This window comes from Lepidochelys kempii, chromosome 3 (assembly GCF_965140265.1).
Source record: "Lepidochelys kempii isolate rLepKem1 chromosome 3, rLepKem1.hap2, whole genome shotgun sequence".
NCBI classification, from domain to species: Eukaryota; Metazoa; Chordata; order Testudines; family Cheloniidae; genus Lepidochelys; species Lepidochelys kempii.
This window is the reverse complement of record NC_133258.1, coordinates 110,496,669-110,520,446: the sequence shown is the minus strand read 5'-3', so window position 1 is coordinate 110,520,446 and position 23,778 is coordinate 110,496,669. Positions and strand designations below refer to the sequence as shown.

General features: G+C 43.3%; 1 protein-coding gene across 12 annotated transcripts in view; it reads left to right on the top strand.

The window, feature by feature from the left end:
- Positions 1-23,778, top strand: part of SHPRH (SNF2 histone linker PHD RING helicase) — a 141,002-nt gene that overhangs the window by 29,586 nt on the left and 87,638 nt on the right. For 10 of the 12 annotated variants that reach the window (XM_073337550.1, XM_073337542.1, XM_073337547.1 and 7 more), the window contains 5 exons: positions 6,683-6,761; positions 7,487-7,637; positions 17,048-17,153; positions 17,734-17,990; positions 18,877-19,557. In XM_073337550.1, the coding sequence (XP_073193651.1) occupies positions 6,683-6,761; positions 7,487-7,637; positions 17,048-17,153; positions 17,734-17,990; positions 18,877-19,557 (1,274 nt within the window). Of the gene's footprint in view, positions 1-4,825; positions 5,700-6,682; positions 6,762-7,486; positions 7,638-17,047; positions 17,154-17,716; positions 17,991-18,876; positions 19,558-23,778 lie in introns of those variants that run through there. The other 2 variants (XM_073337552.1, XM_073337553.1) reach the window with 2 other exon arrangements.

The window sequence follows — 23,778 nt, the reverse complement described above, 5'->3', positions numbered from 1 at the left end:
CACCTCCCTAGGTAACGCATTCCAGTGTTTCACTAGTCTCCTAGTGAAAAAGTTTTTCCTAATATCCAACCTAAACCTCCCCCACTGCAACTTGAGACCATTACTCCTCGTTCTGTCATCTGCTACCACTGAGAACAGTCTAGATCCATCCTCTTTGGAACCCCCTTTCAGGTAGTTGAAAGCAGCTATCAAATCCCCCCTCATTCTTCTCTTCTGCAGACTAAACATTCCCAGTTCCCTCAGCCTCTCCTCATAAGTCATGTGTTCTAGTCCCCTAATCATTTTTGTTGCCCTCCGCTGGACGTTTTCCAGTTTTTCCACATCCTTCTTGTAGTGTGGGGCCCAAAACTGGACACAGTACTCCAGATGAGGCCTCACCAATGTTGAATAGAGGGGAACGATCACATCCCTCGATCTGCTGGCAATGCCCCTATATATACAGCCCAAAATGCCATTGGCCTTCTTGGCAACAAGGGCACACTGTTGACTCATATCCAGTTTCTCGTCCACTGTAACCCCTAGGTCCTTTTCTGCAGAACTGCTGCCCAGCCATTCGGTCCCTAATCTGTAGCGGTGCATGGGATTCTTCAGTCCTAAGTGCAGGACTCTGCACTTATCCTTGTTGAACCTCATCAGATTTCTTTTGGCCCAATCCTTCAATTTGTCTAGGGCCCTCTGTATCCTATCCCTACCCTCCAGTGTATCTACCTCTCCTCCAAGTTTAGTGTCATCTGCAAATTTTCTGAGGGTGCAATCCACACCATCCTCCAGATCATTAATGAAGATATTGAACAAAACCGGCCCTAGGACTGACCCTTGGGGCACTCCGCTTGATACCGGCTGCTAACTAGACATGGAGCTATTGATCATTACCCGTTGAGTCCGACAATCTAGCCAACTTTCTATCCACCTTCTAGTCCATTCATCCAGCCCATACTTCTTTAACTTGCTGGCAAGAATACTGTGGGAGACCGTGTCAAAAGCTTTGCTAAAGTCAAGGAACAACACGTCCACCACTTTCCCCTCATCCACAGAGCCAGTTATTTTGTCATAGAAGGCAATTAGATTAGTCAAGCATGACTTGCCCTTGGTGAATCCATGTTGACTGTTCCTGATCACTTTCCTCTCCTCTAAGTGCTTCAGAATTGATTCCTTGAGGACGTGCTCCATGATTTTTCCGGGGACTGAGGTGAGGCTGACTGACCTGTAGTTCCCAGGATCCTCCTCCTTCCCTTTTTTAAAGATGGGCATTACATTAGCCTTTTTCCAGTCATCCGGGACTTCCCTGGATCGCCATGAGTTTTCAAAGATAGTGGCCCATGGCTCTGCAATCATATCCGCCAACTCCTTTAGCACTCTCGGATGCAGTGCATCCGGCCCCATGGACTTGTGCGTGTCCAGCATTTCTAAATAGTCCCGAACCACTTCTTTCTCCACAGCGGGCTGGTCACCTTCTCCCCATGCTGTGCTGCACAGTGCAGTAGCCTGGGAGCTGACCTTGTTCGTGGAGACAGAGGCAAAAAAAGCATTGAGTACATTAGCTTTTTCCACATCCTCTGTCACTAGGTTGCTTCCCTCATTCAGTAAGGGGCCCACACTTCCCTTGTCTTCCTTCTTGTTGGTAACGTACCTGAAGAAACCCTTCTTGTTGCTCTTAACATCCCTTGCTAGTTGCAACTCCAGGTGTGATTTGGCCTTCCTGATTTCACTCCTGCATGGCCGAGCAATATTTTTATACTCTTCCCTGGTCATGCATGCATGCATCCTCTAATATTGTTGGCCCCATGAATGGAGAAAGAACAGTTCTCAGATGCAGATGAATCAGACACCCTGGATGGTCTCTTTTCTCCTCAGAGAGAGCTGAGCTTTGATAGGCAGTCAAGGAGTTCTGGATGCCGTCCTCCCAGATATGACTTCCCCAAGCACTGCTGGCACCTGATTTAGTGGGGCCCCCACATCCAGTCGATTTCTCCGTTTGTCCTTATTGTGGCCTGTGGGACTCCTAAGGAAAACACCCCAGATCCGTTCATGTCATACCACACTTCTCCTACTTGTCATCCACCAGATCATCAGAGTATGAGGAGAACGACATTGATCCAGATCTGCAGGTGCTGATGGGAATCTCATCCTCATTTCTGGAAGAAACTGTCACTCCATCCTCACTATCTCTGCCAAGTGACCATGGGCAGTACCAGGAGCTACTTCAGAGGTTAGCCAATGACCTCCAAATATCAGGAGGTCCAGGACTTCCAGTACCGACTATTCTGTAGCCTACAGGTCCAAGCAAGGTGGTGCTCCTGATTAATGAGGCCATCATGGAGCCAGCAAGGGTGGTTTGATGCACCCCAGTCTAATGGGCCCCCATGCCTAAGAGGGCTCAGAGATGCTATTTCGTCTCTGCCAAAGTGGTTGAATTTCTTTTCTCTCACCCATCACCCAACTTCCCAGTGGTACAGACAGCCATGGAGAGAGTAAGATCACAGCATTCCAAGACCACCCTGGCTGACAAGGGCTCAAAGAGGTTGATTTCTTGGAAAGAGAGGTCTTTTCCTCTATGAGCATGCCATTCCATATCAGTATCTACCAGGCTTTGTTAGCAAAATATGATTTTAAAAATTATGCCAGGCTGGCTGACTTTAAGGACAAGTTTCCCCCTGAAGACAGAGCCCAATTTCAGTCCTTCATAGAGGAGGGCAAATGAGCGGCAAAGACATCTAGTCAAGCTGCAATGGCTTAGTCACTGGCGTAGTTATAAGGTGTGTGTCTTGGTTTCACCCTTCGGGGCTTCCAGGGCAGTCCAGAATACCATACAGGATTTGCCTTTCAACAAGTTGAACCGTTCAGTAAGAAAAAGGATGAGTTCCTTCACTCATTGAAAGACTAGAGGTTGACTATACACTTCCTGGGAATTGACCCCCTGGGCCCAAGGAGAAAACACCAGAGGCAGGTGTGTAGGTCAAGGCCATATCCTCCACAGACGTTCTGCTATCAGTAGGTGGACTCCTTCCTACAGCAAGGGGCGATAGAACAAGTCTCACTACAGTATCAAGGGAGAGGATTCTATTCCCCTTATTCCTCAGTCTGCCCCGCCCCCCCCAAAAGAAAAAAAAAGGAAGACTGAGACCCATTCTGGATCTTTGATTTGGGCACTCTGTATCAGGACTTGAAGGAACTAGAGTAATATTAAATGGTCAGACATCGTACCAGCCATTGGAGTCCTGGACTGGTGCTGCGTGACTAGTGTTGAATCCCTAATCAAACAGGCACAACTTCCTTGGGCTGATCACCTTGTATGTATGGATGCTATGTGACTCTACGAAGCCATATTTTATGGACAGTGGAAAACAAGAATGTGTGCTAAGAGGCCAGTGAAAATGATGTAAGGACATTCTCAGAACTCACCTACAAGCTGCCAAAGTTGATCCGAACACACATGGGAAGCTGCTGCTGTTGGTTAATCAGGATGGCAGCAGACCTGTTGGTCTGCAGTTAAAGCCATTGAGAATATCAGCACAGAAAAAGCCAAAGAGAAGCCTCAGTGAAGAAAGCAGGCTGTGCCAAAAACATGTGGTCAGACGTGCAGATGGATCTGTGCATCACTCATCAGTTTACATTCGCACAAGGTGCACTGAAACAAACTAAATTTTACCTATGATGGGAAACTCCAGTACGGCCTGCATCCAACCCCTCATAAATGTCAGAGGATTTAGAAGTCTTGGTTTTCAGACCCCTCTGCTACCACGACCTTTATCCATTCCCACTCATCCACTAAAGGCTACTTCTGATGCTTCAGCCGAGACCAACCCACCGCTTACCTCCCCTTATCTTTTGGGCCATCTCTCACTTTTCACCCACAATTGGGACTCCTAATATGACTCACAGTTGGGTCTTAGAAATTATCCACCAAGGATAGTTCATAGAGTTTCTCTTCCCCACAAACTCCCTTCCCAGTCCCCCTTCAAGGACCACTTTCATGAGGTTATTTTTCAACAAAAGGTGGACTCTCTCCTCCTCCGAGGGGCAATAGACCGAGTGTCACCTTGGTGTGAGAGAGAGAGAGACAGTGCTAGTCCCCTTATCTTTTAGTCCTTAAAAGATGGAGCAGGGAGACCCATTCTGGACATTTATAAGTGAACATCTTCAAAAATCAAAATTTAGGATGGTTACACTAGCATGAATAATCCCCTCCCAGGGGATGTGGTTCGTGGCTTTCCACATGGACACTTACTTTCATGCAGATATTAATCTCTCCCACAAAAAGTTCCTTCAGTTTTTAGTGGGTTGGGAACATTTCCAGTTCAGAGCCCTTCCCCTTAGATATTCTATAGCACCCAGAGTATTCACTAAGGTCTTCTCTGTGGTGGTAGCACAAATGAGATGTTGGCGTTAAACAGTTTTCCCATATCTCAATGACTGACTCCTAATAGGTTGCTCCAGCTATGAGGTTAGATTGTTCCTTCTCAAAGTTGCCAATCTTCTAGCAGTACTGGGTGTCTGTGTGAACAAAGAAAAGTCCTTTTTAACACACCCACACAGATAATAAACTTTATGGGAGCAAGAGCATTTCTCCCCGTGGAAAGATTTCGGTTAATGAGCAATCTGATAGGCACATTTTGACCAGAGTCCTCAGTCTGTAAGTAATCTGTGCTTTCTCTTCTAGGCCACATGACCTTGTGAACTTGTGATATCATTTGCCAGGCTTCCTGTACACTGTCTACAGGCCGGACTCCGGTAAATCTACTAACTGGGCGTGGATTACATCAACACCAGAGTGACTGTTCCCACTATCGCTTCTTTTACCTGCTGGTTGAACCTGGATCGAATAAGAGTAGATGTCCCCTTCATCACTCTTGCCCCCTCTGTCACCATCATAACAGATGGCTCCCTTATGGGTTGGGGTGCTCACCTGAACAACCATGCCATACAAGTTATCTGGATCCACAGGAGGCCAGACTGCACATCAGTCTTCTGGAACTGAGGGCAGTCTGCCTGGCATGCAGGTCTGGTCTTCCACTCATTCATTCTTTCCATGCCCAAGTAACGTCAGGCAATGTCACCACACAGCCTTTTACATAACAGGGCAGAGCAAGATATCTTTCCCTTGGGAACATTCTCCATTTCCCACCTGTCCATGAAGGTTGCTATTACCTGAGCCAGAAGTGTGAATAAGATGGAAGCCGTCATGGCAGACCCACCATGTACTGTTTGCACAAGGGAAAGGTCTTCCTTTGCTTCCATCCAAATTCCTCCCCAAAGTTATTTCTGAGTTCCATGACAACCAAACTATCTACTTACTTGTTTTCTTCCTGAAACCCCATTCCGCTGCTGAAGAGAGAAGACTTTATTCCCTCCATGTCAGATGTGCCTTGGTTTTCTAGCTGCAGAGGACCAAATCGATGAGAAAATCATTAAGGTTATTTATTGCAATAGCAGAAAGGTTGCGAGAACAAGTTTTATCCTCCGAGTATCTAAATGGACTTCTGGACACATCACTGTGAGCTATCAGTTAGTACATATACCTCCACCATGAGAGCACAAGGTGCCTCTTCAGCAGTGGTGCCCAAACTTTTTCTGTTACCCCTCCTCTCCACCCGCCCCCGTTACCAGTTATGGAATCTGTCCGCAGCGTGCTCTCTCTTACTGCACAGTTGGCTCAGCAGAGGAGCTTGGGTTGAAAGCAGAGATGGGAAAAGAATTAGGTATGGAGGAAGAGCTGGGACTAGAAGCGGAGCAGGAATGAGGGCAGAGCTGGGCTGCAGTTGAGCAGGTGGCAGAGTGGATCTGTGGTTGGGGTCTGAACAGAGCAGGGCGCAGAGTGGAGCTATGACTGGGGACGGAGCAGGGGATGGAGTGAAGCTGCGGCTGGAGCTGCGCCTGGGGGCAGAGTGGAGCTGCGGCTGGAGCTGGTTGGGGGTGGAGCAGGGCTGGGTGGCACTCCCTCCATACCCCACATGGGGGCTGGCCTGGGCCCCTCCGCACCCCCAGAAGGAAGCATACTCCACAGTTTGGGGCCACTGCTACCCAGCATCCCTGCCAGAAGTACCATTACTGGACATGTGCAGAGTGGCTACCTAGAGTTCCAGGCACACACTCACAAAACATTACATGCTAGTGTAGTCCTCTGCTGCAGATGCAGTGCTGTGGGAACTTCAGTACTTCAAGCATCTTTGCTGCTCTGTCTCCCTCACCCCACTCCAGTCCCAATACAGGTTCTCAGTCACTTGTGTGGAATGCACGTAGGGACGAGTACTTGAAGAAGAAATGGAGGTTACTTGTCTGTAATTGGAAGCTCTTTGAGATGTGTGGTCCCTATCTGAATTCCATTACCCACTGTCTGTCTCCTCTTGTTTGGATCCTACTAGATTTGCAGTAAGAAGAGGAACTAGAGAGGTATCAGCCTGCATTTCCTCTTACACCCTCAGTCTGGAGCATGAGGAGAACTACTGTGCATTTGTAGGGCAACAAACATTGCTTGTTAGAATTTCTGGACATGGGTTTATGGTGTGTGCACACGCTCACGTGTGCAGTACAGATAGGGACCACACATGTCAAAGAACTTCCAGTTATAGGCAACTAATTCCAGTTTTTGGTTCCTGTTTGCCTTTAAATGTCATAATAATGCTGTGCAGTTCTAAGCACTATGAAAAATCTTGTAATATTCATATGGTTTCCTTCTCTATAGAAAACACACTACACTTTCTATGGCGAGAGGTCATCACTCCAGATGGAGTAAAACTCTACTATAATCCATTTACTGGCTGGTGAGTTGATTTTGTTTTGTAGAGGGAACACTGTTGTTCCTGGCAGCACCTAAACATGCCACTTTGTGAAAATTTTGTTAGAAACCTTCACATGAAGAGCATTGGATAAGTAATAACCGTGTCTTTTCAGTTAGTAAATGTAGAATAAGAGGTATAGGATATTTAATATGAAAGAAGAAAATGTGGGGTGTGGCAGGGAGAAGAAAGTTTATAAATTGTAGGTTAATGTCATCAGTATATTCGCTGTAAGAACTTTTTTTCTTAATTCAAGTGTAATGGATTCATTCTTTTTTAATTAATGACTTGAAGGCTACAACCCTTCAATTTGTGTTCCAAGTTTTTAAAGTTTACAGCAAAGAGACAGTATAAACTTTCATTTTTCTATTGATCTTGGACAAGAAAATAGATTAATACAGTAACTAGTATTGCTTTAACAAATTATGAACTTTGTGAGAAGTAAATTTGTTTGTATACTGTAGTGTATAGTTGCTTTATGCAGTTTTTGTTCATCTTAACCTTTTGAAAATTATGTAAGTTATTGTTTTGTAATCTGTTTAAACATAGCCACCAAAGCAGTTTTCTTTAACACAGGTGCATATTTCTCTCTATATATGTAGCTTGCAGAAATTATTCATTATCTCTGCTACTTCGAACACATACTACTCTTCTGGTCACACTAGTTTGTAACTTGTTAAATTTTGTTTGGGTGTGTCTTTAATCTTTAGCATTATCCGTGAACACCCAGTTGCAGGGCCTCCGTGGCCTGGAGGAATCCTGGCAGATGAGATGGGTCTTGGAAAGACAGTAGAGGTACTGGCTCTTATTCTGACACACACCCGACGAGATGTTAAACAAGATGTGCTGACACTACCCGAGGTGAGAGAACTATGGTAGATTTTGGGAACAAACAAGGTACTTCTAATATGTGAGGCATGTTCCTGGTGTTTAGCTATCATTTTTTGTGTGGCAAAGTCTGTAATGAAAAGCTGTGCAAGTGAAAGAAATAGTCTGTCTGTTAGCACATGGTCCTTGGTGATGTGAATAGGAGAACAGTACAAAATATTATGAGGAGCAATTTGTATTGTTTGTCATTGATGTGAATGAAGAACAAAGTCTCAGTTGTAGGCAAGTTACTTTATTAGCTTGCTTTTTAGAAAAAGGGATGGTAAAAGTGCAGAGATTCCAGGCAAAGTATATTTTAACTGCGGCAAAGGGTCTTATGGCACCTTATAGACTAACAGACATATTGGAGCATAAGCTTTCATGGGTGAATACCCACTTCGTCAGATGCATGTAGTGGAAATTTCCAGAGGCAAGTATAAATATGTAAGCAAGAATCAGGCTAGGGATAAAGTGTTGGAGAACTGTAGGAGAACACTTCAATCTCCCTGGACGCACAATAGCAGATTTAAAGGTAGCCATCCGGCAGCAAAAAAACTTCAGAACCAGACTTCAAATAGAAACTGCTGAGCTTCAGTTCACTTGCAAATTTCACACCATCAGCTCAGGATTAAACAAAGACTGTGACTGACTAGCCAACTACAAAAAGCAGTTTCTCCTCCCTTGGCGTTTACACCTCGGCTGCTAGAAGAGAGCCACATCCTCCCTGATTGAACTAACCTCGTTATCCCTAGCCTGATTCTTGCTTACATATTTATACTTGCCTCTGGAAATTTCCACTACATGCATCTGACGAAGTGGGTATTCACCCACGAAAGCTTATGCTCCAATACGTCATTTAGTCTATAGAGTGCCACAGGACTCTGCCACTTTTACAAATCCAGACTAACATGGCTACGCTTCTGATATATTTTAAATGAGACTTATAACATAGAAAACGGATCAAATTTTGGCCTTGTATGCATGCACGCACATTACGTAGTCTTCACTGGGATATCTTCATTGATCTGTGTACAGAATTTGGCACATCATATGTTGGGAATTTACTCCTCCACGTTCCGTTGTGTATTACATTCTAACTAGATCGTTGGTGGGCAACCTGCGGCCCATGGGCCGCACATGGCCCATCAGGGTAATCTGCTGGTGGGCTGCGAGACAGTTTGTTTACGTTGACCGTCTGCAGGCATGGCTGCCTGCAGCTCCCAGTGGCCGCAATTCGCTGTTCCCGGCTAATGGGAGCTGCGGGAGGCGGCGGCCAGAATGTCCCCGCCTACCTTGCGGCCTGCCAGCAGATTAGCTACCTGCTCCTGTAATAGAACCATAAACTCTGGCTGAGTTACTGAAGTCCTCAAATCACAATTTAAAGACTTCAAGTTACAGAGAATCCACTGTTTACTCTAATTTAAACCAGCAAATGACTCAAGTCCCAACCTCCCTTCCCTCGAAGGTCTCTGTCAATATGGCCTGGGAGGAAGTCCCTCCTGACCCCAAATATTGTGCTCAGTTGGACCCTGAGCATGTGGGCAAGAAATACCAGCCAGATACCTGTGAAAGAATTCTATGTTGTAACTCAAAGCCCTCCTCCTCTATTGGGGATATTTGCTACTGGCAGTCAGATTGCCTACAATGGCATGTGGCCCATCTCATTGAACTGTCCATTCAATACACTTATCAAGCTTAGTCTTAAAAAAGTTAGGTTTTTTGCCCCCATTGGTTCCCTTGGGAAGTTGTTGTTCTAGAACTTCACTCCTCTGATTGTTAGAAATCTTCATCTGATTTCAAGTCGCAGCTTGTTGATGCCGACTTATATCCATTTGTTTTTGTGTCAGCATTGGCTCTTAACTTAAATAACTCCTCTCCCTTCCTGGTATTTTTTATCCTCTGATGTATCTATAGAGAGCAGTCATATCTCCCGTCAGCCTTAATTTGATTAAGCTAAACAGTCTCCTCTCATAAGGTAGATTTTCAACGCCTCCGATCATCCTAGTAGCCCTTCCCTGCACCTGTTCCAGTTTGAATTAATCTTTCTTATATATGGGACATCAGAACTGCACACAGTATTCCAGGTGAGGTGTCACCAGCGCCTTGTATAATGGCAGGAATGCTTCCCTATCGCTACTGGAAATACCTTGCCTGATGCATGCTAGAATTGCATTAGCCTTTTTCACAGCCGCATCATATTGCAGTTCATAGCCATCCTCTGATCACCATGGGAGAGTGCTAAAGGAGTTGGTGGATGTGATTGCAGAGCCATTGGCAATTATCTTTGAAAACTCATGGCAATCCGGGGAAGTCCCGGGCGACTGGAAAAAGGCTAATGTAATGCCCATCTTTAAAAAAGGGAAGGAGGAGGATCCTGGGAACTACAGGTCAGTCAGCCTCACCTCAGTCCCCGGAAAAATCATGGAGCAGGTCCTCAAGGAATCAATTCTGAAGCACTTAGAGGAGAGGAAAGTGATCAGGAACAGTCAGCATGGATTCACCAAGGGCAAGTCATGCTTGACTAATCTAATTGCCTTCTATGACGAGATAACTGGCTCTGTGGATGAGGGGAAAGTGGTGGACGTGTTGTTCCTTGACTTTAGCAAAGCTTTTGACACGGTCTCCCACAGTATTCTTGCCAGCAAGTTAAAGAAGTATGGGCTGGATGAATGGACTAGAAGGTGGATAGAAAGCTGGCTAGATTGTCGGACTCAACGGGTAGTGATCAATGGCTCCATGTCTAGTTAGCAGCCGGTATCAAGCGGAGTGCCCCAAGGGTCAGTCCTGGGGCTGGTTTTGTTCAATATCTTCATAAATGATCTGGAGGATGGTGTGGATTGCACCCTCAGCAAGTTTGCAGATGACACTAAACTTGGAGGAGAGGTAGATACACTGGAGGGTAGGGATAGGATACAGAGGGACCTAGACAAATTGTAGGATTAGGCCAAAAGAAAACTGATGAGGTTCAACAAGGATAAGTGCAGAGTCCTGCACTTAGGACTGAAGAACCCCATGCACCGCTACAGACTAGGGACCGAATGGCTAGGCAGCAGTTCTGCAGAAAAGGACCTAGGGGTGACAGTGGACAAGAAGCTGAATATGAGTCAACAGTGTTCCCTTGTTGCCAAGAAGGCCAGTGGCATTGCCATTGCCAGCAGATCGAGGGACGTGATCGTTCCCCTCTATTCAACATTGGTGAGGCCTCATCTGGAGGACTGTGTCCAGTTTTGGGCCCCACACTACAAGAAGGATGTGGAAAAATTGGAAAGAGTCCAGCGGAGGGCAACAAAAATGATTCGGGGACTAGAACACATGACTTATGAGGAGAGGCTGAGGGAACTGGGAATGTTTAGTCTGCGGAAGAGAAGAATGAGGGGGGATTTGATAGCTGCTTTCAACTACCTGAAAGGGGGTTCCAAAGAGGATGGATCTAGACTGTTCTCAGTGGTAGCAGATGACAGAATGAGGAGTAATGGTCTCAAGTTGCAGTGGGGGAGATTTAGGTTGGATATTAGGAAAAACTTTTTCACTAGGAGACTGGTGAAACACTGGGATGCGTTACCTAGGGAGGTGGTGGAATCTCCTTCCTTAGATATTTTTAAGGCCAGGCTTGACAAAGCCCAGTCTGGGATGATTTAGTTGGGGATTGGTCCTGCTTTGAGCAGGGGGTTGGACTAGATGACCTCCTGAGGTCCCTTCCAACCCTGATATTCTATGATTCTGTGATTCAATACACACAGGTCTTTCTCCTCCTCTGTCACTTCCAACTGATAAATTCCCATCTTCTAGCAAAAATTTTTGTTGTTAGTCTCTGTGTGCATGACTTTGCACTATTAAATTTCATCCCATTTCTATTACTCCAGTTTTCAAGTCCTCCATATATTCTTGTATGATATTCCGGTCCTCCTCCATATTGGCAATACCTCCCAACTTTGTGTCATCCACTTTGTGCCAAGGTCTTGAATGAAAATGTTAAATAAGATTGGTCCCAAGACCGATCCCAGAGGAACTCCACTAGTAACCTCTGTCCAGCCTGACCATTCATGTTGCAGTATGACTCGTTGTAATCTCCAGTTTTAACTAGTTCCTTATCCACCGTTCACATCTCGTATTAATCCCTATCTTCTCCAGTTTACCTAATTATTTATTTCCCATGTAGAACTGCTTCAGATTCCTTACTGAAATCCAGGTAGATCCTTATTGCATTTCCTTTGTCTAAAAAATCAGTTGTCTTCTCAAAAAAAGATCAGGTTGGTCTGGCATAATCCACCTTTCATAAAAACCATGTTATATTTTATCCCAATTACCATTTATCTCTATCCTTAACTACTGTCTCTTTCAAAATTTGTGTACAATTGAGGTCAAATTAATGGGCCTGTAGTTTCCTGGGTCACTATTTTCCCCCTTTCTTAAAAATAGGTATTATATTAGCAATTCTCTGGTCACAGAGTACAACCCCTTCATTAAAAATCCTCCCTATTGGGCTTGTCATTTAGTGTGCCAATTCCTTTAATATTCTTGTATGGAGATATCTGGGCCCTCCAATTTGATCCCCTTAAGCTCTTTGGGTGTGACTTCCATCTCAGACATGGTAATTGCTACTTCCATATCCTCATTTCCATTAGCTATCTTACCACTGATCCAAGCTCCTCATTATCCTTATTAAAAACTGAGGCAAAGTATTTGTTTAGGTGTTGAGCCATGCCTAAATTGTCTTTAATTTCCAGCCCATCCTCAATACTTAGCGGTCTCTCTTCTTTCCTTGTTTTCTTTCTGTATATATGGCTATAGAACCTTTTACTATTGGTTTTAATTTCCTTTGTAAGGTCCAATTCTGCTCGGCTTTTGAGAGTTCTCACTTTCCCCCTACATTTTCTGATCTCCAAGAGGTAGCTTTTTTTTCTGATCCTTCTCATCTTCTATTCTTTGTAAGCATTCCGCTTTCTCTTAATAATCTGTTTGAGCTGCTTGCTCATCCAGTTTGCTCTTCAACCCTTTCCTATGAATTTTTTCCCCTTGCTTGGGATTCAGGCTTCAGGTAGCTTCTGCAACTTTGGCTTAATGTAATTCCAACCCTATTCCGCCGTCAGATCCTGGAGTTCTTCAGTCCAGTTCCCTAACTAATCCCCATTATTTTTTTAAAGTTTGCCCTTTTGAAATCAGTGACCCTATTTGCAGACCTATTTTTGTTTCTCCTTCCATTTAGTTTACCCTGGATTATCTCATGGTCACTCAAACTAAGGCTGTCCTCTATAAGCAGCTCTTCTATGAGGTCCTTGCCACTTACCAATACTAAATCTAAAATGGCATCCCATCTAGTTGGTTTGGTGTCTACTTGGTGAAGAAATCTATCAGCCATCACATCCAGGAATATCTGGGCCCTACTATTATTAGTAGCACTTGTCTTGCAATGTATATCTGGAAATTAGTCTCCCATAATCATACAATTCCCAATAGCATGTATTTCAATAAAAATATTAGTGATCTCTATCCATATGTGTTTCTTCATAGAATCTTGCCATCTAAAAGACTTATTGTAGCAACCAATTTTCTTTCAAACATTAACATTTTGTGTATTATACTTGACAGTGTAGAACCCTACAACTTATCCTAAAATCAACAAGACCGACTACAAGTGTTGCATTGGGTCGTAAAACAATCCAACCTCTCAGGCTCAGGTTAGCTCTTCTCCTCCTGCCCATAGGGTTGGCTCTGTACTGCGCTCTTGCTGGCTGCTGCCACCTAGCTGAGCTGTGCGTAGTGAGTGTCCTGAGGAGTCACACTGCTGCCCACTGAATCAGAAAAAGGAAATTGAATGCATAACATTGAGAGAGATCAGAGGCAACAAAATCTAATAAAATGATGATAATGGGGGATTTCAATTACCCAACTGGTCAAGTGGCACTAACAAGACAAAGTCTGGAGAAACAGCTTCTAGACATTTTAAGTGATTGCTTCTTGGGACAGCTAGTTCTGAAGCACACTAGAAGAGGCTATTCTTGACTTTGTCTTAAGTAACACACACAATTAATTCAGTAACAGTAGCTGATCCACTAAGTAATAGTGACCACAATATATAATTAGGTTAAACAGCTAAAGGGCAGGTGATGCTTTAAAAAGTGATGCGAAATTTTAGAAAGAATTTTCAACAAAATGAATAGTTTAGTCAAAAGGTCCTTAAAATTAAAACTAAAGAAAGTAAAATCCATACAGGTGGCTTGGAGGCTACTTAAAAATTAGTCTCACAAGATGTGTGTACTGCTAAACAAAAAGGGAACCATGAAGGTAAGGAGTAAGCCAAGATTGTAATCTCTTCGGAGCAAGGACTGTCCTTTGTTCTGTATTTGTATGGCACCTAGCACAATGGCGTCATTGTCTAAGATTAGGGCTTTTAAGCACTCAAGTAATACAAATAAATAATTTGAACACTAAATGGAAAGTTACAACAGGTTATTCAACCCAAAGAGAAATCTTTCAAATTTTGGAAATCTGACCTTTATGAGGTGAAGCCAATAAACAGGAGCATAAATTACAGCCAGAATGGATTTCAAAGCTCAAATAATTGAGGGTTTTTTTTAAAATATAAATATACCTTAAGAGATTATTTAAGTATATATCAGAGGCAGGAAGCCTGAAAAACATCAATGGATTCACTGGATCACCAGAATTCAAACGAGCAATTAAGAAAGACAGGGACACTTGAAAAGCTAATTTTTTTAATTGGTCTTCACTGCTGAGAATGTTGGGCAATATTTGTTCTAGATCTGCTCTTTTCTGCTAATAAAGATGGTGTAAAGACAGAAAGTCATATTGCCTCTATTTAAATCCATGGTACACCCACACCTTGAATTCTGTGTGCAGATGTGGTCGCCCCATCTCAAAAAAGATCTATTGGAATTGGAAAAGGTTCAGAAAAGAGCAACAAAAATGATTAGGGGTATGGAACAACTGGCGTATGAAAAGAGATTAATAAGACTGGGACTTTTCAGCTTGGAAAAAGAGATGACTAAGGGGGGATGTGATAGAGATCTATAAAATCATGACTGGTGTGGAGAAAGTAAATATGAGAAGGAGTAAATAACACTTCCTTAACACAAGAACTAGGGGCCACCAAATGAAATAGGCAGCAGGTTTAAAACAAAAGGAAGTATTTCTTCACACACCACACAGTCAACCTGTGGAACTCCTTGCCAGAGGATGTCGTGAAGGCCAAGACTATAACAGGGTTCAAAAAAGAACTAGAAAAATTCAGGGAGGATAGGTCCATCAATGGGTATTAGCCAGGATGGACAGGGATCGTGTACCTTGCCTCTGTTTGTCAGAAGCTGGGAATGGGTGACAGGGGATGGATGACTTGATGATTACCTGTTTTGTTCATTCCCTCTGGGGCACCTGGCATTGGCCACTCTGGGAAGACAGGATACTGAGCTAGATGGACCTTTGGTTTAACCCAGTATGGCCATTCTTATGTGTAGTCTTGGAGATAGTGATATCAGAAAAAGAGGTGCTGAAGCAAACTGAAAAAATTAAAAAATTAAAAAGCAGTGTAGTTGTACCGGTGGTGGTCCCAGTATATTAGCGAGACAAGATGGGTGTAGTAATATCTTTTATTGGACCAACTTCTGTTGGTGAGAGAGGCAAGCCTTCGAGCCACACACGGCTCTTTGTGGCTCTCATCTTTCACATTAAAAAGCAGAAAGTCATGAGGCCTTGATAATACATCCAAGAGTTCCGAAGAACTTAAGTATGAAGTGATGGAGATGCCTACAAAAATATGTAATTTCTAATTATAAACAGCAACTGTTCCTAAGAATTGGAGGGTAGAAAATATTGTAGATATATTTACAAAAGGCTCCAAGGATGATCTGGGGAATTATAGACCAGTAAACTTTAAATGTGTACCTAGACAATTGGTTGAAATAAGATAAAATAATATAGAACTTGAAAGACTATGATATGATACAGTCTAACTAATATGGTTTGTGTATAGGAAAACTGTCTCACTAATCTCTTAGAATTCTTTTAGCTGGTCAATATGGTGGTGCCTAAAGAAGAGCCAGTGGATATAATTTTATTTAGACTTCCTAAAGGCTTTTGACAAAGTTCCACACAAGAGGCTACTAATTAGACATGGGCTGAGAGGCAAGATCCCTAGGAGACAGAAAGCAAAGAGTAGGATTAAATGGTCTATTTTTGTCATGACAAAAGGTTAACAGCGGGGTGCCTTAAGGTTATGTACTTAGTCCTATCCGATTTAATATATTTATTAATTCTATGAAAAGGGGGGTGAGTGCAGATTACACAGAATTTTTTAGGTTAGTTTGCACCAAAGAAGATTTTGAGGAACTTCAAAGGGAGCAAAACAAGCTAGGTGATTGGGCAACATGATGACAAATTAAATCCAGTGTCAATTAAAGTACTCATACACTTTCTCAGTTAACTGTAGCAACTCAAGAAAAGGGCTGAGCATCATTATATATAGCTAAATGAAAACTTCAGCTCAATGTGCAGCGGCAGTCAGAAAAGCTAACAAGATATTAGGATGCGTAAAGGATGGGATGATGAATAATTCAAAGACCATTATTATGTCTTTATGTAAATCAGTGATGTGGCCTGGAATACTGCATGCAGTACTGAAATACCCATTTCAAAAAGGATATTACAGAACTAGTATGGTCAGGGACCTGGAAAAAATTATCATATAAAGAAAGATGAAAAAGAATTGGGAGTGTTACCTAAGAAATGAGATGAATAAAAAGGGACATGATAAAGATATATAAAATCATGAATGGTATACAGAAAGTAGATAAGAATTTTCTGTTGTCTCCTATCACAAGAACAAGGACTCATTCAATGAAATTAAAAGGTTGGGAATTTCAAAGCTGATAAAAGGAAATACTTATTTATTCAATGTATAATTAAACCGTGGAACTCATTGTACAGGAAATTGTGGAGGTTAAGAATTTAACAAGAACTGAGAAGAGAATGGATATTTATATGGATATCAAGAATATCCAGAGTTATAATTAATAATAGCAGTCTCAGAAGAGCTATTAAATTCATGCTTCAGAGTTTGTCAGTTTCAACCTATTAAAGATCAGGATGAAACTAAATGTGGAGGGCAGATTATTCCACATCTGCCTACCATGAAGTTCTTACACCTTCCTTTGAAGCATCTGGCGCTGGTCACTGTCAGAGAGAGGATAATGGATTAGATGGACATTGTGTCCGATCCAGCATGACCATTCCTGTGGTCCTGCGAAAGTATTTAATGAGGAACTGATGTCTTAGAAGTAAAAATGCTTTTTGCTAGTCTGCTAAATGAAAATATTAATTTCATAAAACAGTTCAAAATTATGTCACAGATATGTCATCCTACCGTTATTGAATGTTGTCTTTATTAGGGTAAATTGGTGAACTTCTTCGTTCCACCCCAGCCTACTGAAGGAAACAAAAAGAAAAAAGCAAAGAAAGTGGAGCTTAAGTCAAAGGAGAAAGTACAGTATCCCAGTAAGTATTCATGGAGAGACAAAACCTATATAAAACAGTTTGCTTATTGAGGTTGTATTGGCAACTTACTAGGAGCACAAGGGTTGCACCTGATTTGTATGAAGGGAGCAGTTTACTGATGGCTTCATCTCTGATGCAGAGGGATAGTTTTCCTCAAGAATATAGCACTGCACTCTGGGAACTGTAATTGTCCTTACTAGTAGATCCATTTTAAAGGTAAAACCAGTTGTGAGCTGCACTGTAGAACTCCATGCAGCACAGCTTTACCTAGAGTAGAACCATTGTAACAAGATGGTTTATTGGCAGACCAAAATATTGTACTTGCATATCCCTGTTAATAAAAACAAGACTTCTTTGTTTCCACTCTTATATGTACTCCTTAGACAGTATTCAATATCTTGACTAAAAAGTAATGGTCTGCAAAACTAGCTTGAGCAGGACTGCTTACTCTGTTGTCGAGCTTATTTTTTTTTAACCTTTTAATTCACTTGCAGGCAATGCATTTACAGAGCTACATAAATACGTTTTCTCCCATGTAACTTTTCATTTTATCTGAACCCTAGTTTCATTCTGCATGTAGGCTTACGGGTGATGATATTAGCAGCTGTCAAGGAAATGAATGTGAAGAAGGGAGCTTCCATCATTGCAATATTTAAGTATGTCAGTGCCATATATAGATATGACATACAGAGAAACCGACGTCTTCTCAAAAGAACTTTGGAAAAACTAATTGCAGAACAAGTAGTGGAACAGGTTAAAGGTCATGGTCTGGCTGGATCGTTCAAGTTGGGGAAGAATTACAAAGAACAAAAGAGGCATGAGAGAACCAAAAAACAGGTAAAACAAGAGCTGAAAGTATCAGTTGAGGCAGTCAAGTATCAGAGGGGTAGCCGTGTTAGCCTGGATCTGTAAGGCAGTGGTTCTTAACTCCAGGTTAAGAACCATCATCCCCTGGGGGTGCGAGATGCCCTTTCTGAGGGTGCAAGACATGCCATATTTTTTTAGAAGGTAAATCATCGAAAACACAAATTAAGCACAGGCACAGAAGTACAACTACTTTGTTTCATCAAACCTATGTATTTATTAACATTATACATTTTTTAACCATAACTGTAATATACAAACAAAAAATATATCTGGGTTTAAAGAACTGATCTACTTCAATGATTTTGGTTGGGGGTGCGAGAACATAGTTTGAGAACCAAAGGGTGTAGGCTGCAGTAAAGGTTAAGAACCACTGAATTAAGGCAAATGTTGCATGGAGCTGTTTTATTTTTGCCAGTTACATGCTGCCAGAGTGATGCTATTTAAAGGGCTCCCCATTAATGCTTGCTTGATGGTACTGACTTTTAACCAAAAACCAAAAACCTGAAGCGTTTGCTTTGAAAACAGAAATAAAGAATTATAATATGTAGACTGCAAAAAGAAAAACAAAAATAAAACCCAAAGTAGGTCAAATTTTGGGGTTAAAATCTTTCACTATGTCCTTTGTAAAGTTTTGAAGCTCTTGCTGTAAGGGTTGGCAGATGTTACAGTTTTATGACCAGGAGGTTTATGAAACACTTTGAAAAATCCTAAATTAATATTAAGTACTTGGTCCCCAAAACCCAGCCCAAACCAGAAGATATATGTTATGTTAACAGTTTACTCCCGAGATGGCTATACTTTCCTCATCAAAGAGGGGAAAAAAAATTTTAACTGACAATTTAACTTTATTTTTTAGACAACAAGGAGTCCTGGAAGGATTCAGAAGACATCTTTGCCTAATGCTAAAACTCAAACCAAAGAATCAGCAAGTAGGGTCACATCTTCAGAAAAAGTCAAACCACCCCGGCTGGTGGACATTCCCGCAGAAGAGCATGACTACTGTACAACTAGCAAAAATAACAAAAAGTCTGAGACAGGCCAAAGGACCTGCATAAAAGAAGAAAATCTTCAGCCAAGAGTTATGGACTTGGAGTCTGCTGATTTGCAAGGCGATCTCATGTTCAGTGATTCCACCAGTCCTGTCCTCAGTGAATGTAAAAATATAGATGATGTAGAAGTCCTAAAGGACCAGTCCTCAGACTCCCAAGAATGTGCTGGCAGTGTCATACAGCATGCCAGTTCCATTTTTCCATTCAACACCTCTGACTATCGTTTTGAATGCATTTGTGGTGAGCTTGGCTTGGTTGACTGTAAGGCCCGTGTGCAGTGCCTGAAGTGCCACCTATGGCAGCATGCTGAATGTGTAAACTACAAAGAGGAAAACTTGAAGATTAAGCCCTTTTATTGTCCCCATTGCCTAGTAGCAATGAAACCAGTTTCTACAGGCGCCACTCTGATAATCTCTCCAAGTTCCATCTGCCATCAGTGGGTGGATGAGATCAACAGGCATGTGAGATCATCTTCCCTTCAAGTCCTGGTAAGATGATTTCATCTTATCTTCTCATACCTAGATTCACAGATTGGAAGAGGAAAACAAGCTTTCCTGTTTCATCAATTCCCAGTGGGTTTATAGAGTTTAAGTTCAGAAGGGACCACCAGATCATTTAGTCTGACCTCGTGTACCTCCTGTACAGGCCACCAACACCACCTAGCATCTCTCCACTAAACTCAGTAACTGAAATTAGATCAACGTGTTACACAGCCCACAGAAGACTAGGCCATTATGTGTTACAGGGAGAGAATAGGAGTAACTGAGATGCACCAATGCCCAAAGCCCCTGCAGTGGCAGCGAAATGATTACGTGAGATACACCCAGATAAATCCTGGCAGGTGACCCGCACCCACACACTGCAGAGGAAGGCAAAAAACCCCCAGTGTCACTGCCAATCTGACCTGGGGGAAAATTCCTTCCCAGTGTCCCGTATAGTGATCAGTTATATCTTGTGCGTGTGAGGTAAGAACCAACCAGTTAAGCACGTGAATGAGAGAATGCTCAGTGCCTCCTCATCCCATCCCGTGTCTCATGTCCAGCCATGGCCATCTTTGATGTTTCAAAAGAGGGAGACCAAAAATCACCGCAGAATACATTGGGAGGAGAGGGGAAATCCCTTCCTGACCCCTGCAGATGGCTGGCTGAAACCCTAAAGTGTGAGCTTTTAGGAATATAAGACACAAACCAAATTTGGCAGAAGACTGGCCTTTGTGTCAGAGTTTTGTATTTCACCATCCGTCTGAGAATTCTCCCATATTTGGCCAAGTTATAAACTTCTGAAAAATCTCAATTTGCACATGCTTCGTGGAGGTTAGAGTTTGGCAGCTAAATTCTCCTAAGATTTTGTCTGCACTTAGCAATCTATCCCCTCACAGCTGCCACATACCAACCAGATCATATTTGCCCTGTCACCATAGAGTGACTAAACATGTTCTATCCTGGGGCCACAGAGGCTACGCAGGATTTATCTGCAAATGCTTCTGGTTGGCAGAGACTGTTGTGGCACAAGACACAGGAAATAAGATCAAGGAAACTGGAAACTATACATTGTTACAGTATCTGGTTAAATTCTAGGAGTATGGCATGTACAATCTGAAATCTAACAATGTTAATATTTTAAAGTACTCAAAGTATACATAAAAGTTTTAAGTTTACAATATTTATTGCATTTTCCTGCAGATGTAACATTTTAACACTGTGAAATGCATCCGTTACAAGCCTCAATTTATCTTATGAATTTAGGTTTTTTCCCTTTCATCTACTGTATAGTTCACAGAAAGGATCACATTGAAAATGTTGAGGTAAAAGAGACAGATACACACATTCTGTTATAATAAATAATAAAGATACTTTTATTATAAGACTTCTGGTGGAAGGTCACTAAAGGAGATTTATGGACTTTGTTGGTGCTTTTGCCACCATCTTTCATGTTCATTCCATGTGTTGCATTGATTCTGTTTGGAGATTCCTTGGAAGATAGAAATAATAGTCTACTCAAGTTCACACTTTGTTCCTGTTCCTAAAGGTGTTTGGCTGCATGTTTCTGTCTTTGACTATTCTACCATGATATTCTGCTGTAGGAAAAAAGTGCATGTTTTAACAGTTGCTTCCATAATGTTGCTGCATGTTAAATCCATGTTAAAGTAGCTAAGCTCAAATACAGCTGTCATATGAAGTACAAAAATCCTTTTCTTCTCTGGGGGTGAGGAGGCAATCAGTTGGGACACCCTATTTCCTTTCAATTGTATAATTTAATAATAATCTTGAGTGCAAATGTTCTTTGAGTGCTTGCTCATGTCTATTCCATACTTAGGTGTGCACGCACGGGCATGCACAGTCTCCAGAGAATTTTTTTCCCTTAGTGGTATCTGTCGGGTTGGCTGTAGCACCCTCTTGTGCTGTGTGCTGGTAGAAGGGGCCCAGTTAGCTTCACACCCTCTAGTTCCTTCTTCCTGCCTATGATTGTCACTGGAACAGCTCCTCTTCCTTCGGCAAACTCTTACTCAGTCTTCGTTTAGTCCTTTTCTCTTGTTTCCCTATCCCAGCTCTTCAAGTTCACAGTTTGGACTGTTGTAGATTAGTTGTATATAGTTAATTGGCATTTCTCGCTCTGTTAGTGGAATTTTGTCTGCCCCGAGTGCCTGGGCATTCTTTGACCCCCAGATTTCAAGTCCTGGGCCTCCTGCAGCAAGCCTGTGCTTGTGAGTGACCCACACTTCAGTTGTCTGAAGTGCCTCGGAGAGACTCATATCAGGGACCACTGCCAGATCTGTTGGGACTTCAAGCCCCGTATGAAGAAGGACAGGGAGGCCATCTGGAAGTCCCTCCTGATGGAGGCAGCACTCTGTCCCTCTTCGGAGCTAAGCTGGTCCAACTCAGCACCCAGTGCCTCTGTGTCAGTACAGAGTGCTCCTCCTGCCATGAGAGACTCTCGGCACCATTCACCTTTTGAAGAAAAAACTTGAGAAGCAGCTCGAGAGGGGACGTTCCCTGAAGAGGGTCAAGCATGGGGAGCACAGTGGAGACAGTGTCTAGCCCCTCCTCTGCCCCTGTTCTGAGAGGGGCAGTGTCAACTCTGCCTTGTAGGCAGGCTCCGTTGAGTCAAGTCCCAGACTATCCCATTCCTTTGGAAGGGCAATATGGTACCAGCAGGATTGCAGTACCATGTACCCCGGAAGCGTTGCTTGTGGCCAGAGACCTGGCTTTTGGTGCCACTGTCACCATCAGTACAGGAGTCAGCGGCATCAATACCAGGGAGCAGAAGGGAGCATGTGGCCCCAAGTGCCAGTTCGGTAGCAGCCTCCTCAGGTACCTTCTAGAGGGAAACCATCCCTACTTGCCCCAATGCAGGTCTTTTCTCCCTGGCATCAACGTATACCACCCCTCCATGGTCCCCGGAGGAAGGTTTGTCATTGGTCTCAGAATCATAGAATATCAGGGTTGGAAGGGACCTCAGGAGGTCATCTAGTCCAACCCCCTGCTCAAAAGCAGGACCCATACCCAATTAAATCATCCCAGCCAGGGCTTTGTCAAGCCTGACCTTAAAAACTTCTAAGGAAGGAGATTCCACCACCTCCCTAGGCAACTCATTCCAGTGTTTCACCACCCTCCTAGTGAAAAAGTTTTTCCTAATATCCAACCTAAACCTCCCCCACTGCAACTTGAGACCATTGCTCCTTGTCCTGTCCTCTTCCACCACTGAGAATAGTCTAGAACTATCCTCTCTGGAACTACCTCTCAGGTAGTTGAAAGCAGCTATCAAATACCCCCTCATTCTTCTCTTCTGCAGGCTAAACAATCCCAGTTCCCTCAGCCTCTCCTCATAACTCATGTGTTCCAGACCCCTAATAATTTTTGTTGCCCTTCGCTGGACTCTCTCCAATTTATCCACATCCTTCTTGTAGTGTGGGGCCCAAAACTGGACACAGTACTCCAGATGAGGCCTCACCAATGTCGAATAGAGGGGGACGATCACGTCCCTCGATCTGCTCGCTATGCCCCTACTTATACATCCCAAAATGCCATTGGCCTTCGTGGCAACAAGGGCACACTGCTGACTCATATCCAGCTTCTCGTCCACTGTCACCCCTAGGTCCTTTTCCGCAGAACTGCTGCCTAGCCATTCGGTCCCTAGTCTGTAGCTGTGCATTGGGTTCTTCCGTCCTAAGTGCAGGACCCTGCACTTATCCTTATTGAACCTCATCAGATTTCTTTTGGCCCAATCCTCCAATTTGTCTAGGTCCCTCTGTATCCTATCCCTGCCCTCCAGCGTATCTACCACTCCTCCCAGTTTAGTATCATCCGCAAATTTGCTGAGAGTGCAATCCACACCATCCTCCAGATCATTTATGAAGATATTGAACAAAACCGGCCCCAGGACCGGAGTGGAGAAGTGGAGTCATATTTCCACTCGAGGAACCACAGCCAGTTCTCCACCCAGGCAGCCCAACCAGTCAGTGGACCCAGGTACAGGGGTACTGCCAAGCACTTGGGACTGGCCTATGTAGATGCAATGGCCTTTTTGGAACCTGTGGGGGTTTCTTCCTATGCAAGAGCCCTCTTTCAGATGCTCGAAATCCGTAGTCTCGGAATGAAGTGCCCCTATCCATATGACCGGCACCCGACATGGACTCTGGTGCCAAGCATCAGGACCTAGATTTATGGGACCCAATTGTTGCAGAAGGTGAGGAAGAGGACCTCTCGACT